Raw genomic sequence first — 21,511 nt, 5'->3', positions numbered from 1 at the left:
AAGTCAGATTCTAACTTTTAGTTTACAAAAAATGAATGCCCCTCTTCTGAACATAGGCTTTTATTTTTATAAATATTTAAATTTTTCAATTAATAGTCTACTAAATATATATTAAAACTATTTCTTTGCTTGTTTTTAAACTAAACTTTTTGTTTTAATACTTTTCTTAAATGCAAAAGAGACAAAGCCATTAAACTTTCCTTATTAAAATGCAAAGCCTAGTGTCTTCTAGCTTTTTGAAGAGCTTTTGTCCATTATATAATCTGTAAAGTAGCCAAGAGTTCCTCAGAAGCAGGACATCATTTAGATTTAAAACAATTATGGCTTGTGTATAAAATAATGATGTGGTATAACCATTCATGGGGTGGCAACCACAATTTTACTGTATTGGCAAAATTCTCGGATGCCTCCAATGTTTCCTTCACCTTAAAGACTTTACCAAGACACCCTGGAACATAAAGTTATTAGGTAATTTTAATTTTACTAAGTAGATGAAGTTCTTATGACTAGAAAGCCAAGTGACACAGTTATGAGGATAGACCTTTTATTTTTTCCCAGATGTTTGACAGTGTAAACATACATAAAATACATATTAAAGTTTAGATGCTTTATATTTTGAGCAATAAATTGAAGCTTTAAAAAGAAAACATTTCATTAAAAAAACTCATTAGTTTTACTTAAGACAATAAAATAGCAGCAAGTACCAAGACATTGTGCACTTCTTTTATTTAAGACAAGTTACTTCATTTACATCAGTGTCAGAAATGTAAGACTGGCTTTCTTGAATACTTAATATGGTTTTTGAATCACTGGTTAGATAGGGGCATATTTTCCCAACTATACATCAGGGAGGAGTTCTCTCATTAGTTTCAGAAAATGCAGACCCTCAGACAGCCAGCATGACCACAGCATTGAGCATTAAGAGCAATGAAGCATTTACTTTCCAAGCACTTGCCATAGAAGGTAAGGGAGTCTTTGCATTTGTGGTTGTTTCTTCCCTCCGTAAGTTGAGGGTTGTGCTTTGTTGAGGCATTTCAGAGAAATTATTTGGCATGCCACTAGTAATACTTAGGGTCATGGGTGTTGGGGGTGATTTTGTTGAGCTGCTGAAGCTTGTGTTGGTAACCATTCCATCTTGGAGATGAATAGTTAGAGTTGCAGCTGCTGCTTCATGTGAACTGATCAATTCTGTGGCTGCATCTTCTGGATAGGGCACAAAAGCCTTATCAGTGCTAGTAAAGGTGGTATCTTTGCTTACAGTGGCACCGAACGTTGTTTCCTTTGTTCGATATTGTTTGGGTATTTTGGTCACTTTGGATTGGGTTACCATACTCAGAGAGTTAATGGTGTCCACTGTCTGCATCCCACTTACAGTGAACAAGCTTGAGGTAAATCCAGAAGGTGTAGGGTATATGTTATGTTCCTTCGAAGATGATATTTGGCTAGTACAGGGAGTGCCTATCACATGGACTTTTGTTTCCATCATCCATTTCAACAAGTAAGTAATGTTTTGTTTGTGGTCACATAACCACCTGTTATTGTAAAGGGTTATCTCTTGCAATTGATAGAGTTGATCAAAAGCTTGATCTGGAATGAATGTAAACTTATTGTTATGCAGGTAAAGATGCGTGAGATTTGTCAGATTTATTAGTGTTCCTGGGAGGATTTGTGTCAAGGAATTGTTAGACAGGTCCACGATATGTAGTTTAGAGGGCATGTTGGTTGGAACTGTCCAAAGTTTGTTACTACTGAGGTTGAGAACCTCAAGACTTCTTAGTGTATTTTTAATGAGGACAACCTTTTCCAGCATATTCTTAGAAACATCCAAATATTTAAGGTTCCACTGATAAGCAGTATCAGATTTGTCAAGCAGTTTAATGTTGTTGTTAGCAGCAGACATGTTCCAGAGGGACCGAGGTAACTGAGCAGGCAGGCTTTCTAGCCTGTTGTTTGAAATGTCCAGGGTCCTCAGATTGGTGTATTGGGTTAACTGGTTATGCAGATCAGTAAAGTGATTATAAGACAGGTTTAAATGGATAATATTCTCTTGCAGTCCAGATGGTAACGCAGTCAAGTTTCTGCCTGAACAGTCCACATGCCTGTTCCTCTCTGTGCATATACATTGGAGAGGACAAATGCATAAAATACCAGGTGTGAGAAACAGAAGGATGAACAGGCTGGGAGACATTTTCAATATCTGACATTCCATCAAAGCCTGGAAACAAACAGATACACCCTTCTTTTAATATGCAAATACAATTTAGGCATCTGCATGGGTCAGTTAGCATTAGACAAAAATTTTCAATAAACCTCGTTGTTGTTGAGTCCTTTTATAATTGTTCCAGTGATTAAACTAACAAAGCTCTCCTTCATTTATAGTCCAAATGCTTAATCCTTCAATTGGGGCTGTGTGGTAGAGAGACTTTCTTCCCCCACTCCACTCTTGACTGCATTTCCCCCTTTATTTTTCCCTTCTTTTACCATATTCTTTTTTTATTTTCCCGGAGGCTTATTATTATACAATGGCATTTCTACAAATGAGGAGTCAAAGTCCTAGCTATTACTATTTTGGATAACATCCTTTCTTACTCAGATGGGAAAAAAATGGCTGTCGTGTCTCTGTTTTGATTTTTTTTTCTGATCTCTGCAGTAATGTAATAGTCAATGTGCATTTGCAGGGGGAGATTTTATTTAGATATTAAAGCAATCTTTTGGAATTTCATCTTTTTTTTTAAATAAATATATCTTTGTGAAATATTTTAAGGCAGTTGGAAAATCCAGACCAACACCATATCTTTAAACATCACATTTTATAAAGTAATTTCATTTTCTGTATATTCCAGTTCAATTCTAAAGGAAAACGATTTGTATATTTACAAGGTGAATGAATATTAAAAAAAATATTCCTCAACTGACACTGCAGCAAATTTCTGGTGCATGCACTTGTTATTGAATATATATTCAGTCCTAATGCTGACTTTTTCTTTAAATTAAAAAAAAAAGACAAAAATTCCGAAGTCAATCTTTTACTGATTGAAATAACCGCTTACCATAGTGTTGTCTTCAGTATCAGCATCTCATTTTCTCCGGGAAACTTGGCTTAAATGTCCCCTTGTTCTGAAGAGTAGGAGCAGCTTCTGGCTGTGGGCTGTGCTTGCCTGCTCAGCTGCATTGTGTTGCTGTGAGCCGAAGCTCTGCAACCACCTGATCAGTACCACATAGGAGGACTGCAGAGCTGTCATTGGTGCTGACTCAAATTTATTACAAGAGGTGCACACGCAACAAAATGGACCTAACATTTTTTAAAAAAATTTATAGCCATTGAGCATACCTATATTTTCTCAGATTTCCTATAGGATGGAATACCTCATGCACGATAAACCTGGCCCTTACTTATTTTTATGTATTTGCCTGAGTTTAGGTTCCACATTTTAACATTTGCCTCATTAAAAATTTGTGGTTCTTCATTTTACATGCTGAAAATGAATTTGATCTTCCTTGTAGATGATTCTAAGATAACAGTTTAACTGTTTTTTTTTTTTTTGTTCTTTTCAAAATGTACAACTGCTATGTTACTGCTTAAAAATAATATAATACAATCTGTTTAATTTTTATTACTCCTCCTGACATGGTGAATATATTTTTCAAATATATCAACCACTTAAATCTTCCTGTTTTAGAAAGAATAGACGTCCTTAAGTGTCAACGTCTTCTTCTTTCTGAAACAGAGGTTCATTTTACCCAAGCTACATACAAGTGAGGGTACATTTTTATTTATTTATTTTTTAAAGATTTATTTATTTATGCATACAAGAGCTGGGGTGTAGGCCAGAGGTGCAGGGGGCTGGTGGGTGGGCATAGTATGTGTGAAACAATTTACCAGAGACTGAGTGGAGAGCAGAACAGGCAGATTGACTGAAATACACTGCTGAAGGGAGCAGCGGGCAAGACAGGATAGGTCTTCTGCGCCATGTGGGTAGTTCCTTGGCCTGGAATCCAACTCAAGCTGCAGTGGCTGCTGATAGCTTGATAGTGCTGAGACTTAACCCCTTGCGTCACCAGGGAGGCCTCTGAGGGTCCATTTTTATTTATTTTTTTTTTTTATTAGATAATAAATTTTATTGTTATATTCCCCATACAATTGCAGCGCCCCCATTCTGACCCCAATCCCTCCCCTCCCGCCCCTGCCCCCCTAAAAGTGTCTCTGGTTCATAGTTTTTTGTTGATTTTGATTTTCACTTTCTTATAGTTATTCATTTTCCTGGTCCCTTATTTAAGTTTTCTAGATTCCTGCTATGAGTGAGACCATCCGGTATTTTTCTTTTTCTTTTTGGCTTATTTCGCTGAGCATGATCCCTTCCAGCGCCATCCATGTTGCTGCAAATTGCATGTGTTTATCTTTTTTGAATGCTGAGTAATATTCCATGGTATATATGTACCACATCTTCTTGATCCAGTCATCTATTTTTGGGCATTTGGGTTGTTTCCAAAGCTTAGCTATTGTAAACAGTGCTGCTATAAACATAGGGGTGCAGGTGTTCTTTGGAATTGATGTTTCTGTGTCCTTTGGGTAAATACCTAGGAGTGGAATTGCTGGATCATATGGAAGCTCTATGTTTAGTAGGTCCAGAAATCTCCACACAGCTTTCCACAGTGGTTGGACCAGTTTGCACTCCTGAGGGTCCATTTTTAAATGAGCACCTTTGACTTTTAATTATCAGTTCTTGTGGTAAAGTAAACATGTTTTATTTTTAGTCTTTACTTACAGGATTTTTTTTTTTTTACTTCGTGAAGCTTACTTCGGTGAGTCTTTATAAGTATTATCTTCTCTCAATGAAAAACCATTTAATGTTGAGTTTCAAAAACAATAGCACCAATTTCAGGTGGTTTCTTCAGAATGTTTTACTTTTTATCTTACTGAGGAAACAATTTATCATTTTAAAATCATATGAAATAATGTAAAAGGGAAAACTTTCTTCATGACTTATAAAATAAGATGAGATTTTTGATAGTTTCTGCTCTAATCTTTCATGAACATCATGATCATGTGAATAGCCTGTTAAAACTCAAATTGAATTTCCAGAATAGTCCATTTATCTTAGAAAAGAAAGTAAAATAATAGCATTTGCATTACCAAGTTGTTATTTAAAAGCCATCTGTATATAGTGGAACATTATTTGACCATAAAAAAAATAAAATCTTACCATTTTTGACAACATTGATGGGCCTTGAAGGCATTATCCTAAGTGAAATAGATCAAAGAAAGACAAATACTATATAATCCATTTATACTACGCAGACTCTTAAAACAAAAACAAAAGGAAAAACCAAGCTCATAGGTACAAATTCACATAGAACAGACTGGTGGTTGCCAGAGGTGGGAGTTGGGGAACAAGCAAAATCTATGCTGTCAAAGGCTATAAATTTCCAGTTATTAAAAAAATGTCACGGGGATGTAACATATATTAGAATTTCTTATTACAAGAAAAGAATCTTTGCATGGTATGTAATGGTACCATATGATATATGATACATGCTAATGGTGTTAGCTAGGCTTATTGTGGTGATCATTTTGTAGTGTATACAAATACTGACTGTTATATACCTAAACTATAATCTTATATGTCAGTTATGCCTAAATAAAAATAACAAAACCAGAAGTTTTTAGCACATTACTTGTAAGAAAACCATGTCATGTCTAATTATTAAATCCTTTGTCTTCCTGTAAATTACATTTGCTATTATTTTATACCAAATAGAATTTATTGTATTATAATTTGAAGTTTGTTGGGGGGAGGGGGAGGACAAAATTTAAGAGTCACCTTTTGTATAAAATTATTATTCCTTGAAAAGAATCTATATTTTGAAAGTCTGCAGTATTAAAATGCATTATTAATTAGATAATTCATTCCCACTTTACTTTTATCTTGGATTCTTAATAAGAGTCTTTCTATGGATTCAAACCAGTCATCAGTCTTAGTGCTTAACAAGTAATGTGTTAAAAATATACAACATTCATTAATACTGTTTTGGAAATGGGGACATGATTGCTTTGATAGTTAAATTTCTTGCTTTAGCTTATGTGTATACTGTTACACTTAAAGGGATGTGACTGAGGGTCTGTTTACCAAATACATCTCTCCTTTTAATTTTAGGAAGTCTCATTACATCAGTGTGGAAGAATTATCCAGTTCCATTACATTTAGCAGAAATTTTGTTTGAATGAATGTCACTTCATTAACTAGTGGATCCAAATTAATTTGGGTTTAAACTGTATTGAGGTTATAGTTTCGGCTACATATAATACAAAACTCCAACATAATAGTAATGGTAGTTTTTCTCATTTGAAGTTTGGGGACATACATACCTAATTACTTCCTATTTGTCAAATTTTTTTTGGTGAAATTCTCATAAAGAAAAAGGGGGTAGTTAAATATATTCAAATTGTAACAATCTGTCCATATGCTTTTGGAAACTCATGAAATAAAGTAATAGTACATTATTATTACTCAAAAACAAAAGGATGTTTTGTAGGCTTAAGTATTCCTTACATATTGAATATTATTCAGACACAATTCATTTTTCAGACAAATGCCAGGTTAGAAGTTAGAGCTATTATATTCTAAACATTAAATTCATTTACATATTCTTTTGTGAAGCACGCTGTCCTAGGATCTATTACCCCAACATCATGACAGGTATAATAAATACCTGCCAGAGAACAACAATCCCATCTTAACAGTTTGAAGACCTACTTAATCTTTATTTCTTAAACTGGTAACATTTATTGTGCTTATTTGTAAGTAAAAATATTATGTTCTCTGTTTTTGTTAGTATAGTATGCTGTTCAGGCTGAATTTCGTGCTGAATACAGCTAAGAGTACTAACTAAAGTAGTCTAAAATCATAAAGAACTGACAGGATAGAAATGATCAGACCAAAAATCCAAGTGGATCAATCCTGTCTTCCCTCTTCCCACCTCCATTTGCCCCATGCCACTGGCTTTTTACCAAAATCTGTCATTTACTCTCTGGAATGTCCTTTGTCTGAATTTATCTGTTTGCTTCCTTGTAATGATTTAATTTGTTCCTCTATGCCTCATAATTCCCATAAATGGTTCCTAACAGCATTAACAAAGTTGCTTATTTGTATCATCCTTACAGTAGCTTCAAAATAATACCAGTATAACTACAGACAATTGGATTACAGACTACTGAATAAAGATTAAGATTTCTTTGCAGCTCTGTTTGTTCTTAAGATATATTTTAGGGCCTCCCTGGTGGTGCAAGGGGTTAAGCACCGCACTATGAAGCAGTTCACAGCCTCTGCAGCATGAGTTCGATCCCTGGCTGGCCGATGAGAAACCTACATGGCAAGGCAGACCTCTCCTGTCTCACCCGCTGCTCCCCTCAGCAGTGTATTTCAGTCAGTCTGCCTGTTTCTGTTCCCCACTCTTTGTCTGGTGGATCCTCTCATCCCCCGCATCTCGGCCTGTCCCCCAGCTCTTGTATGCATAAATAAATAAATCTCTAAAAAAAAAAAAAAAGATATGTTTTACTAAGGATGTGTAATCAATTCTGTATTTTAGTGCAACTTGAAATCATTTTTCTCTACATTTTTATATCATCAACTTTATATCAAGTTAGGTTCATATGTTTCAGTTATCGATTTTTAGAAATTGCTAAAATCAAAACATTTAACAAGGTGGATCTAGAGAAATCTTATTTGTCCCCTCCACTCTATCCATTTCCACCTCCTGTTGGTGACTACTTTAATTAGTTTTATTGGTGACTATTTTAATTAGCTTTTGGTTGTGTCTGAACAATATTTCTTTTTGCAAACATATGGAAATAACATATATAGTATGTGTTCTTCTCTCCATTCTTATATAAAAAGTTGCAAACTTTGTATACTGTTAAATATTTTTTTTAAAGATTTACTTTTTATTTAGTTATACATACAAGAGGTGGGGTATAAACCAGAGATGTGGGGCTGGCGGCAGGGTGTGACAGGATTCACCAGACAGGGTAGGAAGCAGAACAGGCAGATGTACTGAAATACACTGCTGAGGGGAGCAGCGGGTGAGACAGAGGATGTCTGCTGCACTTTGTGGGTTAGCTCCCTGGCCTGCAATCAAACTCATGTTGCAGTAGCTGCTGCTAGCTTGATAGCGCTGACTTTAACCCCTGTGCCACCAGGGAGGCTCCCCCCCCTTTTTTTAAAGGTTTGTTTTTATTTATGCATAGAAGAACTGGGGTGTAGGCCAGAGGTGTGGGAGGGTGAGAGGATTCACCAGAGACAGTGGGAAGCAGGACAGGCGGAGGCCCTGTTCTTTTTTTCTTAATAAATCTTGACAATCAATCCATATTAATATATTCAGATCTTTCTTGATGCATAGTGCTGTTTTTGGGGGTATAATTTATTTATTCAACCAGTCTCCCATTGATGGACATCTGGGTTGTTTCCAGAGTCTTATACCCTTGCACTTTTCATATTTTCTCCATTGAATCTTCGAATAAGATTTCTAGCGATAGGATTCCTGGGAAAAGGGTAAATGTATTGGAATTTTTCTGTATGTTACCAATTTCCTTCTCATAGACTACCATAGTGCAGTCCTAACTAGCAGTGTGTTAGGATGTGCCATTCTGTACAGCCTCACCACAGGCTTTGTGTTGAACTTTTGGATTTATGTCAGCCTGGTAGATAGTAATTTTTTATTGTGATTTTTAAATCCATCTCACTTTTATGAGAAGGGATGTTTGTTTTTAAATATGTTTTTAAGGGCCATTTATATTTTTCTTACTGAGGCTCTTTTTTGCATGTTTGACCAAATTTTCCATTGTGTTGTGGATCTCCCCCTTTCTATATTTAGGAGTTTTTAAAAATTTAGAGATATGGGCCATTTATCTTGGCTAATTTTAGTTGCAGAATTTTTTCCAGTTTGCCATTGCCTTTTGACATTATTTTGATAGAGTATTTTAAGGTTTGTGTTTGTTTTTTTACATTCAAAAGTTTTACATAATTGGGTTTTCCTTTTATTGCTTCTTTTATTGCTTCTAGATTTTGAGCCTCAGCTATAATTTTTTTTTCACTTCCAGATTATAAAGGAATTTGTTCATATTTTCTTCTTTTGTATAATTTCATGTTTCATGTTTAGATCTCTGGTCTTCTTGGTGAAGTACAGACTCAATTTCATCTTTCCCAAATATCTATCCAATTCTCACAATGACTTTTTCCACTTACTTACTATTTGAGTCTGTTTCTGGACTTTTTCATTTTGTTCCATTGATATGCTTATCTAATCATATACTAGTATCACAGTGTTTTAATTATAAGCTCCCAATTATTTTGCTACTTTGTGATCAAAACTAGATAATAACAACAATTAGAGGTCACCCTTATCTAATTCATTGTGTTCTCCACCAATACCAAATGAAGTACATGTGTGATACATGAATGCTGTGGTGTATGAGAAGGTGCTTTTAGGCTCTATATTTGTAAAAAAAGAAAAAACCAAACAAAACAAAAAACAGAGTGTTGAATGAGTAGTCAGGGAACAAGCTCATATTTTTTGAAGCCCTTCTAGGTAAGTCTCTCTCTCTGGGCCTATTTTCATAGCAATTAACAAACAAAAGTTGGCAGATGGTCTTCGGGGTTGTTTCTGCTTCTGTTTAATTCTAGTCTGGTAAGAGCACCACTGGAATACGGTATATAGTTCATTCTGCCTTTTATTACCCTCTGTCCTTTTGCCATATTCCTGAAATAAACTTTTTTTTCTGACTCTTGGTTCTTTTATCCTTTCTGTAGGCTTTTCTTGGTTCTAACATTTTTTTCTCTGTTGTATTTCTTTTATTAACTTGTGTTTCTAACTGCTGATTAGGCAAGATTGCTACTGTTTGGGTACTATGCTTCCACTAACCTTAGCAGGGACAAAATTGCACATGGTAAATGGCAATTATTTTTCCTCCCTGGCAGAGAATTTCTTAAAAAAAAACTAAAACTAAAACCAGCTACTTATAGTAGTCTGTTCTTTTGTATAAAGAGCAGAAGGAGAAAAACTTTGCCTATTATGTTTGAAGAAATCAGGAAAGACTATAGTCATTGGTTCCTGATTTATCCACAAGAGTTGGTATTTCTCAATACTAATCATTCAAGAGGTCAGGAGACATGGTGATGAAAAAGAACAACAAATGTGTGGAAAGAGCCCCTTAGGCAGCTCTCTTCATGTAAAATGAGAAAGGCTATATATTTATTTTAAAAAGATTTGTTTTATTTACTTTATGCATACAAGAGCTGGGGTATAGGCCAGGGCAGCTGCAGGGTAGGGAGATGGGGAAGGGGGAGTGAGAAGATTCACCAGAGGCAATGTGGGGAAATACACTGCTGAGGGGAGCAGCGGGTGAGACAGGAGAGATTGCTGTGTCTTGTGCGTTAGCTCCCAGGCCGGGGATCAAACTCATGCTGCAGTGGCATGAGATTTTAACCCCTGTGCCACCAGGGAGGCCCCCCAAGGCTATATAATTCAACTTCCATCAAAGTCCTGACCAAATACAAAACATACCTTGTTTCCCCTAACTAGGATATTTAAAATGCAAAAAAATAAGAATAATAAGAAATTATGACTGTTGCTAGGTAAATTAACCTTGGAAATGCTATGTTTGAAAAATCACATGAAGCTTTCTCATGTAGAAGATAGAAGAGATCTGATATGACAGCATCATGCCTTTTCAGAAAAATATAAGCAACCCAAGGCAGTGTTTTTTTCAGGTAAAAAGTTTTAATAATCCATAAAAGAGATAGCTTAAAAGACAAAGAAAAACACACATAAAATTTCAGTGTCCAAAAAACTTGCTAGTTTTTTGTAAAGGTGGAACTTTTTTAGCTTTTGAACACCAGTGCTACAAATAAATACTATATATTTCGTTCTGAAAATCCCAGGAGTATGAGAGATTCTTCAAGAGTAAGTTACCAGTAGGCCACCGCATCTCATTCTAGACAACTGTTTCCCCCAGGGGCTAGGGTGGTAAGGGGAAAGAACACGTGGTTATAATAGGGCAGTGGTGCTTGTAGGGCAAGACTGACATCTTCACAAGGGTAGGCTGATTGACATTTTCCTCCTTGATTTTGACGAAGGTTGAGGCCATTCCTACTTTGATAACTCAGATTTATCACTTGTCAGGTAATGGATAAAAGATGAAATTTTGCATAAGGAAGGTGGTTTAAGAGTTTAAATGAACAAGTCATCATAAAATATGAGTTTAGTGAAAGTCGAGAACCATCTGTATTTACATGTAGTCTGTTTTTCCTGAAAAAAAAAAAAAATCCAAATTTGAAATGAAATTGTCTTTTTTCCTTCATAATTTTTCATTTTGTGTGTCTGCTTAAGGCATATTAAAAAAAAAAAAACTTTCTAAAGAGTCTAATTTTAAAATTTCTGCCCTCCCATAAGAGAGGAAAATGTTTACATTTTATGATGCATACTCATGTTAGTTTTTTGCTTTTTTTTTTTTAACTCAGAGTAAATGTTCCCAACTCAGTCCTCCAATTTGATGTTTTCATAATTTTTTGCCATTTTCAAAGAACAAAAAAGAAATTTCTGTATTCTCAAACATTCATTTTAATCTTCATCCCCAAATTTGGAATATTTATTTAATTCTTGAGATACTGATTTGAAACTTGAAGTTCTGTTTAAAACTTGGAATATGCATTTAATTTCTCATCTCTCCCTGAAATAGAAAAGTAAAATTTAAATTTATTTAAGGTAGCTATTTGGTGATATTAAGTACACAGGATTGCTTGTTTCAAAAATTGGTTAGGTTAATTTCATACATACTTGCCACATATGTAAAATGTACAATACATTAACATTAGATACTATAGCCAGTAAATAGATCACTGTTACATATTTTCTCAAAAAATAAGTTCCACTGGTATACATGGAGATTAAGCAGATTACAGGTAATTCCTGAATAATAATCAAAATTAGCCATCAATTGCTATTTAACATATTTTATCACATGAAGAAAGAAAGATGGAGTCAGCTAAAAAGCAAGTTGTATATTTACAACAGTTCTTCAGGTGGAAGTGGCAGAGATTCATTGAGATCTTGATCCAAGTCAAGGACAATTGCGAACTCCTGACACTGAGTCTCATTATTGGAATCTTCCTGGTTTTTCATAAAATCTGTTGGTGGCAGAAGTAAGTTAAGTGAGTCAGGGGGAGGTGGAAGTGACTGTTCATACTCAGAAGTATGATCTTCACAGACTTCAGTGAGACAATCCAGAGGTGGTGGAAGGTTGGTGGAATCATTTGGAAGAGGAGCTGTAGTTGTCATTGTGGGTTTGTCTAATTGGTTGCTGTCCTGTCCTTCCAAATCCAGAAGGGGAGGAGGTGGTGCAGGCAGATCTGCATCATCTGATGAAGAAATGGCAGTGCCGATTGTCAATCTATCAGCACTATCCTCAGATGTACCATTTATTTGAACTTTTAATTTTTCTGCGTTGGGGATGTTAGAATCTTCAGTGTTTTCGCTTGACTCAAACAACTTAATTTCTAAGTCATCGGCTAAAATTGTGCTTTTGCTTGGTTTCCAGGCATTAAGTGAAATAACGGATGTACGTTTTGTGGATACTTCTTTTTCTCTAATATTATCTAAATATAAATCAGGGGTTTCACCATCAGCAAATGGAGACCTTCCTGCCCAATTTTGATCATTCGAAACTGGTTTTTTAAAATATTTCCATAGTACAATCATGAGTATGGCTATTAACATAGAAGTCAGAATTACACCAATTAACACAGCAGCTGTCGAATTAGCATTGGTTCTAGGTGCATTTTTTTTGCTTGTAGTTTCTAGAATGAATCCTGGTGTATGCCTAGATGAAATTTTAATAGTTGGTGTTGCTTGTGTAGATGGACTATAAAGAGTTGGTGGTATTGGTTTTCTAGAAGAGGTGTGAACAGATAATGATTGTGGTTGAGGGGAAGAATAGACAGACTGGGGTAGTTGTCTGGTGGAAGTATGCCCAGATGGTGGTAGTTTTCTGTTAGAGGTAAAAGCAGGTAGCACTGTTCGTTGGGAAGAAGTATTGGCAGTTGTTATTGGTTGTCTTGTGATATTATAGGCCAATGTTTGTCCAGCAGTGACTTTGGTAGGTGATATTGGTTGTCCAGAAGAAACATTGTTGGATTGTGTTGGTGGATCCAGGGAATTCTCATTTGAGTTTTGAGAATTTGGTGAGATATCAGGCACCAGTGATTTCATTAAAGTAGACGGTGGCTGTGTCTTTGTGGTACTGGCCTCTGTTTCTGAGAAAACTGTATCATTCAGGTGTCCACAAAACAAAATTAGGATGAAATATTTGGGATCCATTTCAGAATTTCCTTTTTACCCGTGGGTTTATAAAAAAAGAAAGACAATTAGGTATCATTTGGTTTCTTGCATAAAACATAAATAGGTACTCAATAAGTGTTCATTTCTAATTTGAACTTGATACACTATAGGCTAGTGTAAACAGCTCTTGAATATACATTAACTCATATAACATCTGGCCTTCATAGGCAATGATGCACTCTTAATTCCTCCCTAAGACCTGTAGTTGACCCTCTTGAGCCTCTAGCTTCATTAACATCACAGTCTTTCAGATCATGGTCATACTTCTCAAACAGAGAGGTTGTATGCTGCTTGCCTGTCCTCTCTTCCCTATTCCCTTTACTATTAGAAACAAGTTGATTTTGCTTCCTTGAAGGACACCAGGAACTATTAGTATCTAATTCAACAGTCTTTCCTTTCTTCTCTCCCTCCCCCGCTTGACTACATTTGACATTATAGGCTCACTACTATTTGAGTGGCTCTTTATTAATGGTCTTCCTTTCATGTTAATCTCATTTTCTCTTGCTTCCTAAATAGAGATACTTGATATTCAGTGCTGTATCTATATCCTCTTTTCTTTGATCCCGAATCTATAAGATTTCAGCTCTTACTTTTATGTCATAATTCTCAGATCTGTATAATCAGTCCAAATCTCCTTAATTCTAGTTTCATTTGTATGACTTCTTTTTTTTTTAAAGATTTATTTATTCATACAAGAACTGGGGTACAGGCCAGAGTTGTGGGGGGTGAAAGGATTCATCAGAGACAGAGCAGGGAACAGAACAGGCAGATTGACTGACATACACTGCTGAGGGGAGCAGTGTGCAAGTCAGGAGAGGTCTGCTGCGCCATGTGAGTAGCTCCCTGGCTGGGGATCAAACTCGTGCTGCAGTGGCTGCGGATAGCTTCATAGGTTGCGTCTTAACCCCTTGCGCCACCAGAGAGGCCCTCTTGATGAACATTTTCATATATATATGGACATTTTCATATATATATATATGGTCAGCAAATTCAACGTATTTAGAGTAACTCATTTTTATCTCAAAATTGACCCTGTTCTCAATTTTTGTTAATGGTCTGTTGTATTAGTAATCTTTGTAGCATCCTCAGTATCTCACAGTGTCTTTATTTTTTTTTTAAGATTTATTTATTTATGCATACAAGAGCTAGGCCAGAGATATGGGGAGGTAAGAGGATTCACCAGAGACAGAGTGGGAAGCAGAACAGGCAGTTCTACTGAAATAACTGCTGAAGGGAGCAGCAGACGGGACAGGAGATGTCTGCTGTGCCATGTGGGTTAGCTCCCTGGCCAGGGATAGAACTCGTGCTGCAGTGGTTGCATAGCTTCATAGTGCTGAGACTTAACCCTTGTTCCACCAGGGAGGCCCTCTAAAACTGTTTTTAAAGTTAGCATCTCTCTTTTTTTTTTTTTTTTTTTTAAAGGACTCTATTCAGCTCAGAGATCTAGGCTCAAAAATCCTAAAGTGGTCTTTGAACCTGGTTGAGTCAGTCCTATCTAGTTGGTCAAATGGCCCTATTGCTGCTTTCATTCATTTATTGATGAACACATTTGTGTCAGACCCTGTCTTAGGATGAGGAGATTCTAGTGATAGAAACAAACAAATAATATAATTTGATAAATTTTTTCACAAAGGTTCACAGGAGATGCACACAAGAACAAACATAGCCTGGGGAGGCTGCAGGGAAGGTTTCTCTGAGAAGTCAAACTGAATCTTGAAAGGTTTGTGAGAATTAATTAAGAAAATAAAATATTGGGGCCTCCCTGGTGGCGCAAGGTGTTATGACATAACCTATGAAGTGGTCCGCAGCCACTGCAGCACAATTTCGATCCCCCGGCCGGCCAGGGAGCAACCCACATGGCGCAGCACACCTCTCCTGACTCGCTCCTTGCTCCCCTCAGCAGTATACTTCTGTCAATCTGCCTGTTCTGTTCCCTACTCTTTCTCTGGTGAATCCTCTCACACCCCCCCCCCCCCCCACACACACACCTCTGGCCTTGTATGCATAGATAAATAAAACCTTAAAAAAAAAAAAAGAAAGAAAAGACATTGTTCCATGCAGAGAAACGATTTATGGGCATGAAGAAGGCACATGTATAAGTTTGGTGGGTATGACTTTTTTTTTTAGGATGTCATAGATGATAAAACTTGGAGTCAATTAACTTCCAGTTCTTCTGTGACTTAACTACCTAAGTAATCATGAGAACTAGTTATTTAATCTCTCCTGGTCTCACTTGCCTTAATTCTAAAGTGAAAATTATACCAGAACAATTTTCAGCTGGAAGTGTAATTTTTGCAAATTATATTAAACACAGTGGTTATTATTTAGCTATTTCTTAACATATGGAAAAGGAAAACCTCCGGGTGTTAAATCCTGGTGCATATGATTAGATATCAGTTTTTTTATGATTCATAGGCCAATCTGAGAGAAAGTCGATGTTCTATGCAAGGTATAATAAAAGAACTTGAGTTCTCTCAAGTTTTGCAAATAAACAGACTTTTCAGCATATTTGAATACTTTTCATTGCTACTCCTCAACCATTTGGTACAGAGTGATAAATTACCATATTTTAGTAGAAGAAAAGATATGATTTTTTTTTCCCCCTGTGCAATCTCTTTTTCTCTCCCCCTTCTTTTTCTCTTCTTCCCTCCTAATACTTCAAGCCTAAATTTAAAAATATTTCTCCTTTAAATTCTTCTGAACATTGCTGATGAATTAATCTTTTTAAAAAGCATGCATGATGAGGTAACTCCCCATTGCTATTAAGATAATAATTCCAAACTGAGTTTTCTTCCTTCTGGTTTGAGTTACCAGTACAGACTTACACTTCATGACTGAAATATGTTAATGTATTTTTTCCCAATCCCAGCCTTTTCTGACTTTTGCCTATATTTTGACTGCCAATCTGAACCTGTCCTTACCTTTAGACCTCAGCTTAAATTCCCCTTCTTACAATATCAGTTGCACACTTCAGTTATATAAAAGAGAGGATAAGTGAATAAGTAGATTATGCTCTCAAAAAAGTAAATAAATGCTCCTTCTTAAATCTAATTCTCTGTTACCACAGCCCAAAGAGATCAGGCGTTAACTCAAGCTGTCTAGTTCTTACTGTCTTTTTGGGTAATTCTCCTTGGACAATTCTTCATGTGTGTACCTCATACACTTCTGTTTTCTGAAATAATTGTGTTTATTTTTTATTACTTTGCACTTTTTAATATCCTCAACCCCTCAAACAAGATTGTAAAGAATGTGGAAGGAGGTAGAAAGAAATGAAGAAAGAAAAATACTTACTTAGAATATGCTATGTGCTTATACTATATAGTATGTGCTGTAATAGTCCAGGTGTTTAGGTGCTTATTTCACTTAACTTCTAAATGACTCTATGAAGAAAATGGAGGAATCTTTGATTTACAGATAAAGAGACAAACTCAAATGAGCTAAAAGTAATTTGCTCAGTTCTATGTCACTATGTAGTGACACACTGGGAATTTATATGCAGAACCATCTGATTCCAAAACTATTCTTTCTACTACCCTAAATTGCCTCATGTTTTATACTTTGATTTCTGCAACAGAGTGCCATGTGTATTAGGAGGTCAGTAAGCAATGATCCTGTATTGGGTTTCTTGGTTTCCTTCAATTCCATTTCACTTTTTATTAATACTGCTGCCAGAATGTAAACAGAGAAGGTGAAATCTACATTATTAAATTCTTCTTTTTATCCATTTTGCATAAGATTTACTAGGGAAAAAATTTGAAATTTTTGAAGATTTGAATCCTCTCTAAGTAGTCATTATCCATGCAATTCCTACCTTCTTAGAGATGCTCTTAAAAAAAATTCATTAAAAAATGTTATTCCTCAGAGTTCACTTTAGTTTTTTTTTAAGTGCTATTTAAGCAACAGAAAATATAGGCCATGAATTGTCTTCAGCCAAAAATGTTTCCTCTTTTGTGACTTTGCTTAAATGAAAAAAAAAATATTAAAAACAAAACCACCCATATGGTTCCTTTTTTCAGTTAGCTGAAAAAGGCATTAGGAAAAGAACAAGCCCTACCATGGCATAATTATAAACCCAATGTAATTTGTAAGATTAGTTTTGATAGTTTCATAGCCTTTTGTTTATTGATAGGAAGGTCATAGGATCCTCATTGTTGAAGATGTTTAACTTGTTATTTAAGGGTTACAGCAATATTAAAGCCAAATTCCATTTTTCACTTATTCTACCACTTCTCCCACTCCTCAGTTAACTGTCTACCCTCCTAGAATCTGCTAATTAGAATAACAGAATCTGTGCTAGAATTCTACTGTGGCAACTTCCCAGAAAAGAAACAGCAAGATTGAAAAGAAGAATAAGTAAGGTATAATAGTGAAGATACTATTTTTTTAATCTCAGAGACAGCGAAGCCCATATTTTCACCAATGCAGAAAGTTATTTAACAAAGGCATTTTAAAAATAGATAAATGGTATGTATCTAAAGTACCAGCATTGTTTCTACAGAGAGGGAAAGTAGAAATATATAAAGTAACACAAGAAAAATAAAGCCAAAGTTATAGTAAGCGCAAAAGGCTACTATAGCAGGAAAAGGCTAAAGTCAGTTGACTAGAAATCAAGTATTGAAAGGAAGAAAAGTTAAGAAAAAGCTGAATAGAAAGTGGTAGTTATGTAATTACCAGGTAGTTGGGGGGAAAGATTGAAGTAGATGAAAGAAGCGGCCACAAAATACTACTTTATCACTGGCTTGTTTTTGTGGGTTCAGGGAATCAGCAAAGGAGCAGATCTTGCCAAGATGGAGGTCTTGAATGATCTGTCTTCTCAAACTCATCTTTCATGTCAGGCACTCTGTCCTGCTTTAATTTTAAGTACCTTTCAATTCATTGTCTATCTCCCTTTCCCAAGAACATTCCTGCTAGTTACTGTCAAAAATCTCTACACATTCCATATTGCATTTTTCTGGAAATTAGTCTGTTGCTTGGGCAAATCCCAAATTTCTCTACTTTTGTCTGGCTCTATTTTACTCGTTTTAGGTTGACACTTAGAAGCTTAACTCTTCAATTTTGGTCCTTTGCTTTCTTTGAATATTGAATATTTTTTATTAAATATTAAATAATTTAATAATTTATTAGAAGAAGAAAATGTAAACTGTTTAAGCATTTTAGAGTCAGTTACAATGAAGTGTTTCCATGTATTAGGCATGTTTTCATAAATACAATGCATAAGTATATTAAGAGTTATTTGGAATGTACTGTTGAGTTGGCTAAATAAATGTCACATCCTTTAAAGGAAATGAAGGTTTGGATAGTGTATCTCATATGAAAAGGGAAATGTAGGTAGCGGTATCAAAAATAATATGAGTTTCAGTTTATTTGATAAAATAAAAGTTACAGTGCAGATACAATAGATTAAAATCTCATAGGAGTGTATCTATAAGTAGTGAAGTATGCAACCATAAAAGGAAGAAAACAGCAATTCTGTATCTTGAAGAACGGAAGGGGAAATTAACTTTAAATTCTTAACAGGAAATATTTGATAATCATTGTTTATCAATTATAGCTATCATTTACTGAGTAAATGCTAGCCACTATCCTATTTTAATGAGCAAGGTGTTGGGATCTTCACCTTGCTGGTAAAGTAACTGAGACCAAGAAAAGTTGGTTAACTTGCCAGTGCAAGGTGTTGGCATCTTCACCTTGCAGATAAAGTAACTGAGACAAAGAGAAGTTGGTTAACTTGCCAGTGTTTCAGCAACAAGTAGTGGTGCTAATACAGAAACCATATCAATCTTGTACAAGAGCCCTTTTCTTCTATTACATATGTCATTATATATGTTTTACTACCTTTTATAGCAAAATTATTAAATAGAAATACTTTATGAAAGAAGGAGATGTGAACTTTGGGAGTCTTGTGTAAAAAATAGGAAAAGAACTACCAGAAAACCTGTTTAGTTCTGTGACTTACCTATGAAAACAGTTTTAGTTGAGTATATAAGCTATCTTATTTGAAGTGATTTTTAAAGATTGTACATTGAAGGGCATCAGAATTCTATTTAACAAATTCCAAACTTAGAATTCTTAATTTCCTTCTAAGTAGGATTATATAGGAATTAGTTGAAAAGCACAGTACTAAGTGTAAATTTGGGACCCGACCCTTTAAAAATGTATAGATAACTGTTGTCTAAAATTAGAGGTAAAAATCTATAGTTACTTAGAAGAAGTGGTCTTCAAAAAAAGAAAGTCATGGACATCTATGAAATGTTGAGCTCAGTTTTAACCCACTATAAATTTATTATCCCATAATATTAAAGGTTTATGTAAACTCTTGGCAGTTTTTATTTTGGAGGGTATTTGCTTTGTAATCATCCAGTTTACAAGCATAAGCACCTTTTGCATATTAGCAATTTTCTATTATTTGTTCTTTGGGTATTTTTTCCTATATTTTACAGTGTTTACTAAGGCTCAGATACAAGTTATTACAAGTGGCGTAAAATGTAGATGAGCTTTAAAAATGAGTCATATTTCCATGTCATTATTATTAAAATGTTGTTTGTATAAGAAGTAAAGCGTACATAATAATGAGTACTTCATCTACTGTCTGTTGATTTCTTTTTAAATTAAGTGAAGGAAACCATTCTTAGTATGAAAGCTAAAGGTTTACGATTATAAAATAAAATGTATGGATTATATACAGTGAAATTTTGCAGAAAGCAAATAGAGTATTTAACAGTTGATATCTTGGAGATTATAAATTCAGTCCTACCCCTGGGATTCTGGTTTTACATCTAACCCTTAGCTTTTTCTGACCTGGCTATAGTTTATTTCTTTTGATTACAGAACTAAGGTTAATAAACATTTTTATCAAATAAACTTAAAAAGGCTTATGCCTTACAAACCTAGGTGAAAAATTTTCTCCAAGGCAAATTCAACACTAAATATTTTTAAATTCCACGCAACAAAACCACAAAACCTATCATAGGCATCTTTAACCTGTCAGAATTTAAGTTTAAACACTAATAACATTTTAGTTTTTAAAATAAATTTTATATAAAGCAAAGATCAAACTAGATTGCCTTGTGAAAATTTTCTTACCTCAGCTGTTACTTCTTTTGCAGGATGCTAAATTCTTGTTCTAACTGGACATTTTGGTGATTTGACTAAGAAAGCAAAAAGGGTGGTTCAGTTCGGATCAAAAATGGTCCTCTAGCAAACTGAAATGTTTCCGTAGAAAAAGAGGAAGTTTATCAATAGTTGGTTCCGGAAGTGCAATAAGCCACAAAAAGACTAAGAAATGTATTACTTTAAGATACTTTATTTCGAAATATAATTTGAAGCTATATAATTTGAGTGCTTTTAATTAATGTTTATAAGTTAACACCCTTTAGTAATGTGATTATAAAATTTAAATAGTTAGTATATAACCTTGGAGAGGAAATTGTATGATCTAAGGAAAAACTGCAGGTTGGGTTATTACCCATAGTGGGATTTCTTGTAAAAACTGAATTATGTGTTCTGTTTATTTGTATGATGTTAGGCAAGTTGTTGCACTTCTGAGTCACCATTTCCTCCTTTGGAGGACTGTTTCCCTTACTGGGCTGTTGTGAGAATTAAATAAGATAACACATATAAATGCCTCTCACACAGTAGGTAGTATGTTATTTTCTCAAACATAAGTTAGGTAAAACCCAGGTTAAAATATTGCTAAAAATTTTTTACCCAAATACTTTACTAAATGAGTTTTTAGTTCAAATTCACAACCCTTTGATTACCCACAAAATGCCTGCTACTCAGTTGAAAGTAAAACAATCATTTTTCAAATAAGTTCACTAAGCAAAGTATATTGAAAAGCATATATGCATTACTCTGAATAAAAATTTCTTTGGGGAGGCCACCTTCCAGCCTCCTTCCTTAATTGAAAAATGAAGATCATAATCCCTAATTTCTAAGTTTATTATGGAAGTAAATAAATCTAAAGTGTCTATTATAACATGTATTGTAGTCAATAAAGTATTAAACCATGCCCTGCTTTCCCCTGATTACTACAGAAAAACACAGGTCATTAACACCTAGTTCTTACCTTAAAGGTACTCATAACTTGGTACAAAAAGAACAGTGTTGGGCCTCCCTG

General features: G+C 34.9%; 3 protein-coding genes across 3 annotated transcripts in view; 1 reads left to right on the top strand and 2 right to left on the bottom strand.

Annotated features, from left to right (window-relative positions):
* The window catches only part of NF1 (neurofibromin 1), a 253,568-nt gene that overhangs the window by 179,572 nt on the left and 52,485 nt on the right, over positions 1-21,511 (top strand). The gene's annotated exons all lie outside the window — the stretch shown is intronic.
* OMG (oligodendrocyte myelin glycoprotein) lies at positions 531-2,215 on the bottom strand. Its single transcript, XM_037494884.2, has one exon. The coding sequence runs from the start codon at positions 2,207-2,209 to the stop codon at positions 887-889; it is 1,323 nt and encodes a 440-aa protein (XP_037350781.1). The 5' UTR covers positions 2,210-2,215; the 3' UTR covers positions 531-886.
* EVI2B (ecotropic viral integration site 2B) lies at positions 11,465-20,578 on the bottom strand. The gene is made up of 2 exons (XM_037494885.2): positions 20,476-20,578; positions 11,465-13,382 (listed from the first exon to the last, which is right to left on the bottom strand). Exon 2 carries the CDS (start codon positions 13,369-13,371, stop codon positions 12,061-12,063), a length of 1,311 nt encoding a protein of 436 aa, XP_037350782.1. The 5' UTR covers positions 13,372-13,382; positions 20,476-20,578; the 3' UTR covers positions 11,465-12,060.

This window comes from Talpa occidentalis, unplaced genomic scaffold (assembly GCF_014898055.3).
Source record: "Talpa occidentalis isolate TD23 unplaced genomic scaffold, MPIMG_talOcc4v2.1 talOcc4.7, whole genome shotgun sequence".
Classification (NCBI taxonomy): Eukaryota; Metazoa; Chordata; class Mammalia; order Eulipotyphla; family Talpidae; genus Talpa; species Talpa occidentalis.
Note: the sequence above shows the minus strand (reverse complement) of the source record. Positions and strands in the feature narration are given on the sequence as shown.

Excerpts from the sequence above, each read along its gene's own strand:
- OMG (XM_037494884.2), bottom strand. The coding sequence starts at position 2,209 with ATGGAATGTCAGATATTGAAAATGTCTCCCAGCCTGTTCATCCTTCTG.
- EVI2B (XM_037494885.2), bottom strand. The coding sequence starts at position 13,371 with ATGGATCCCAAATATTTCATCCTAATTTTGTTTTGTGGACACCTGAAT.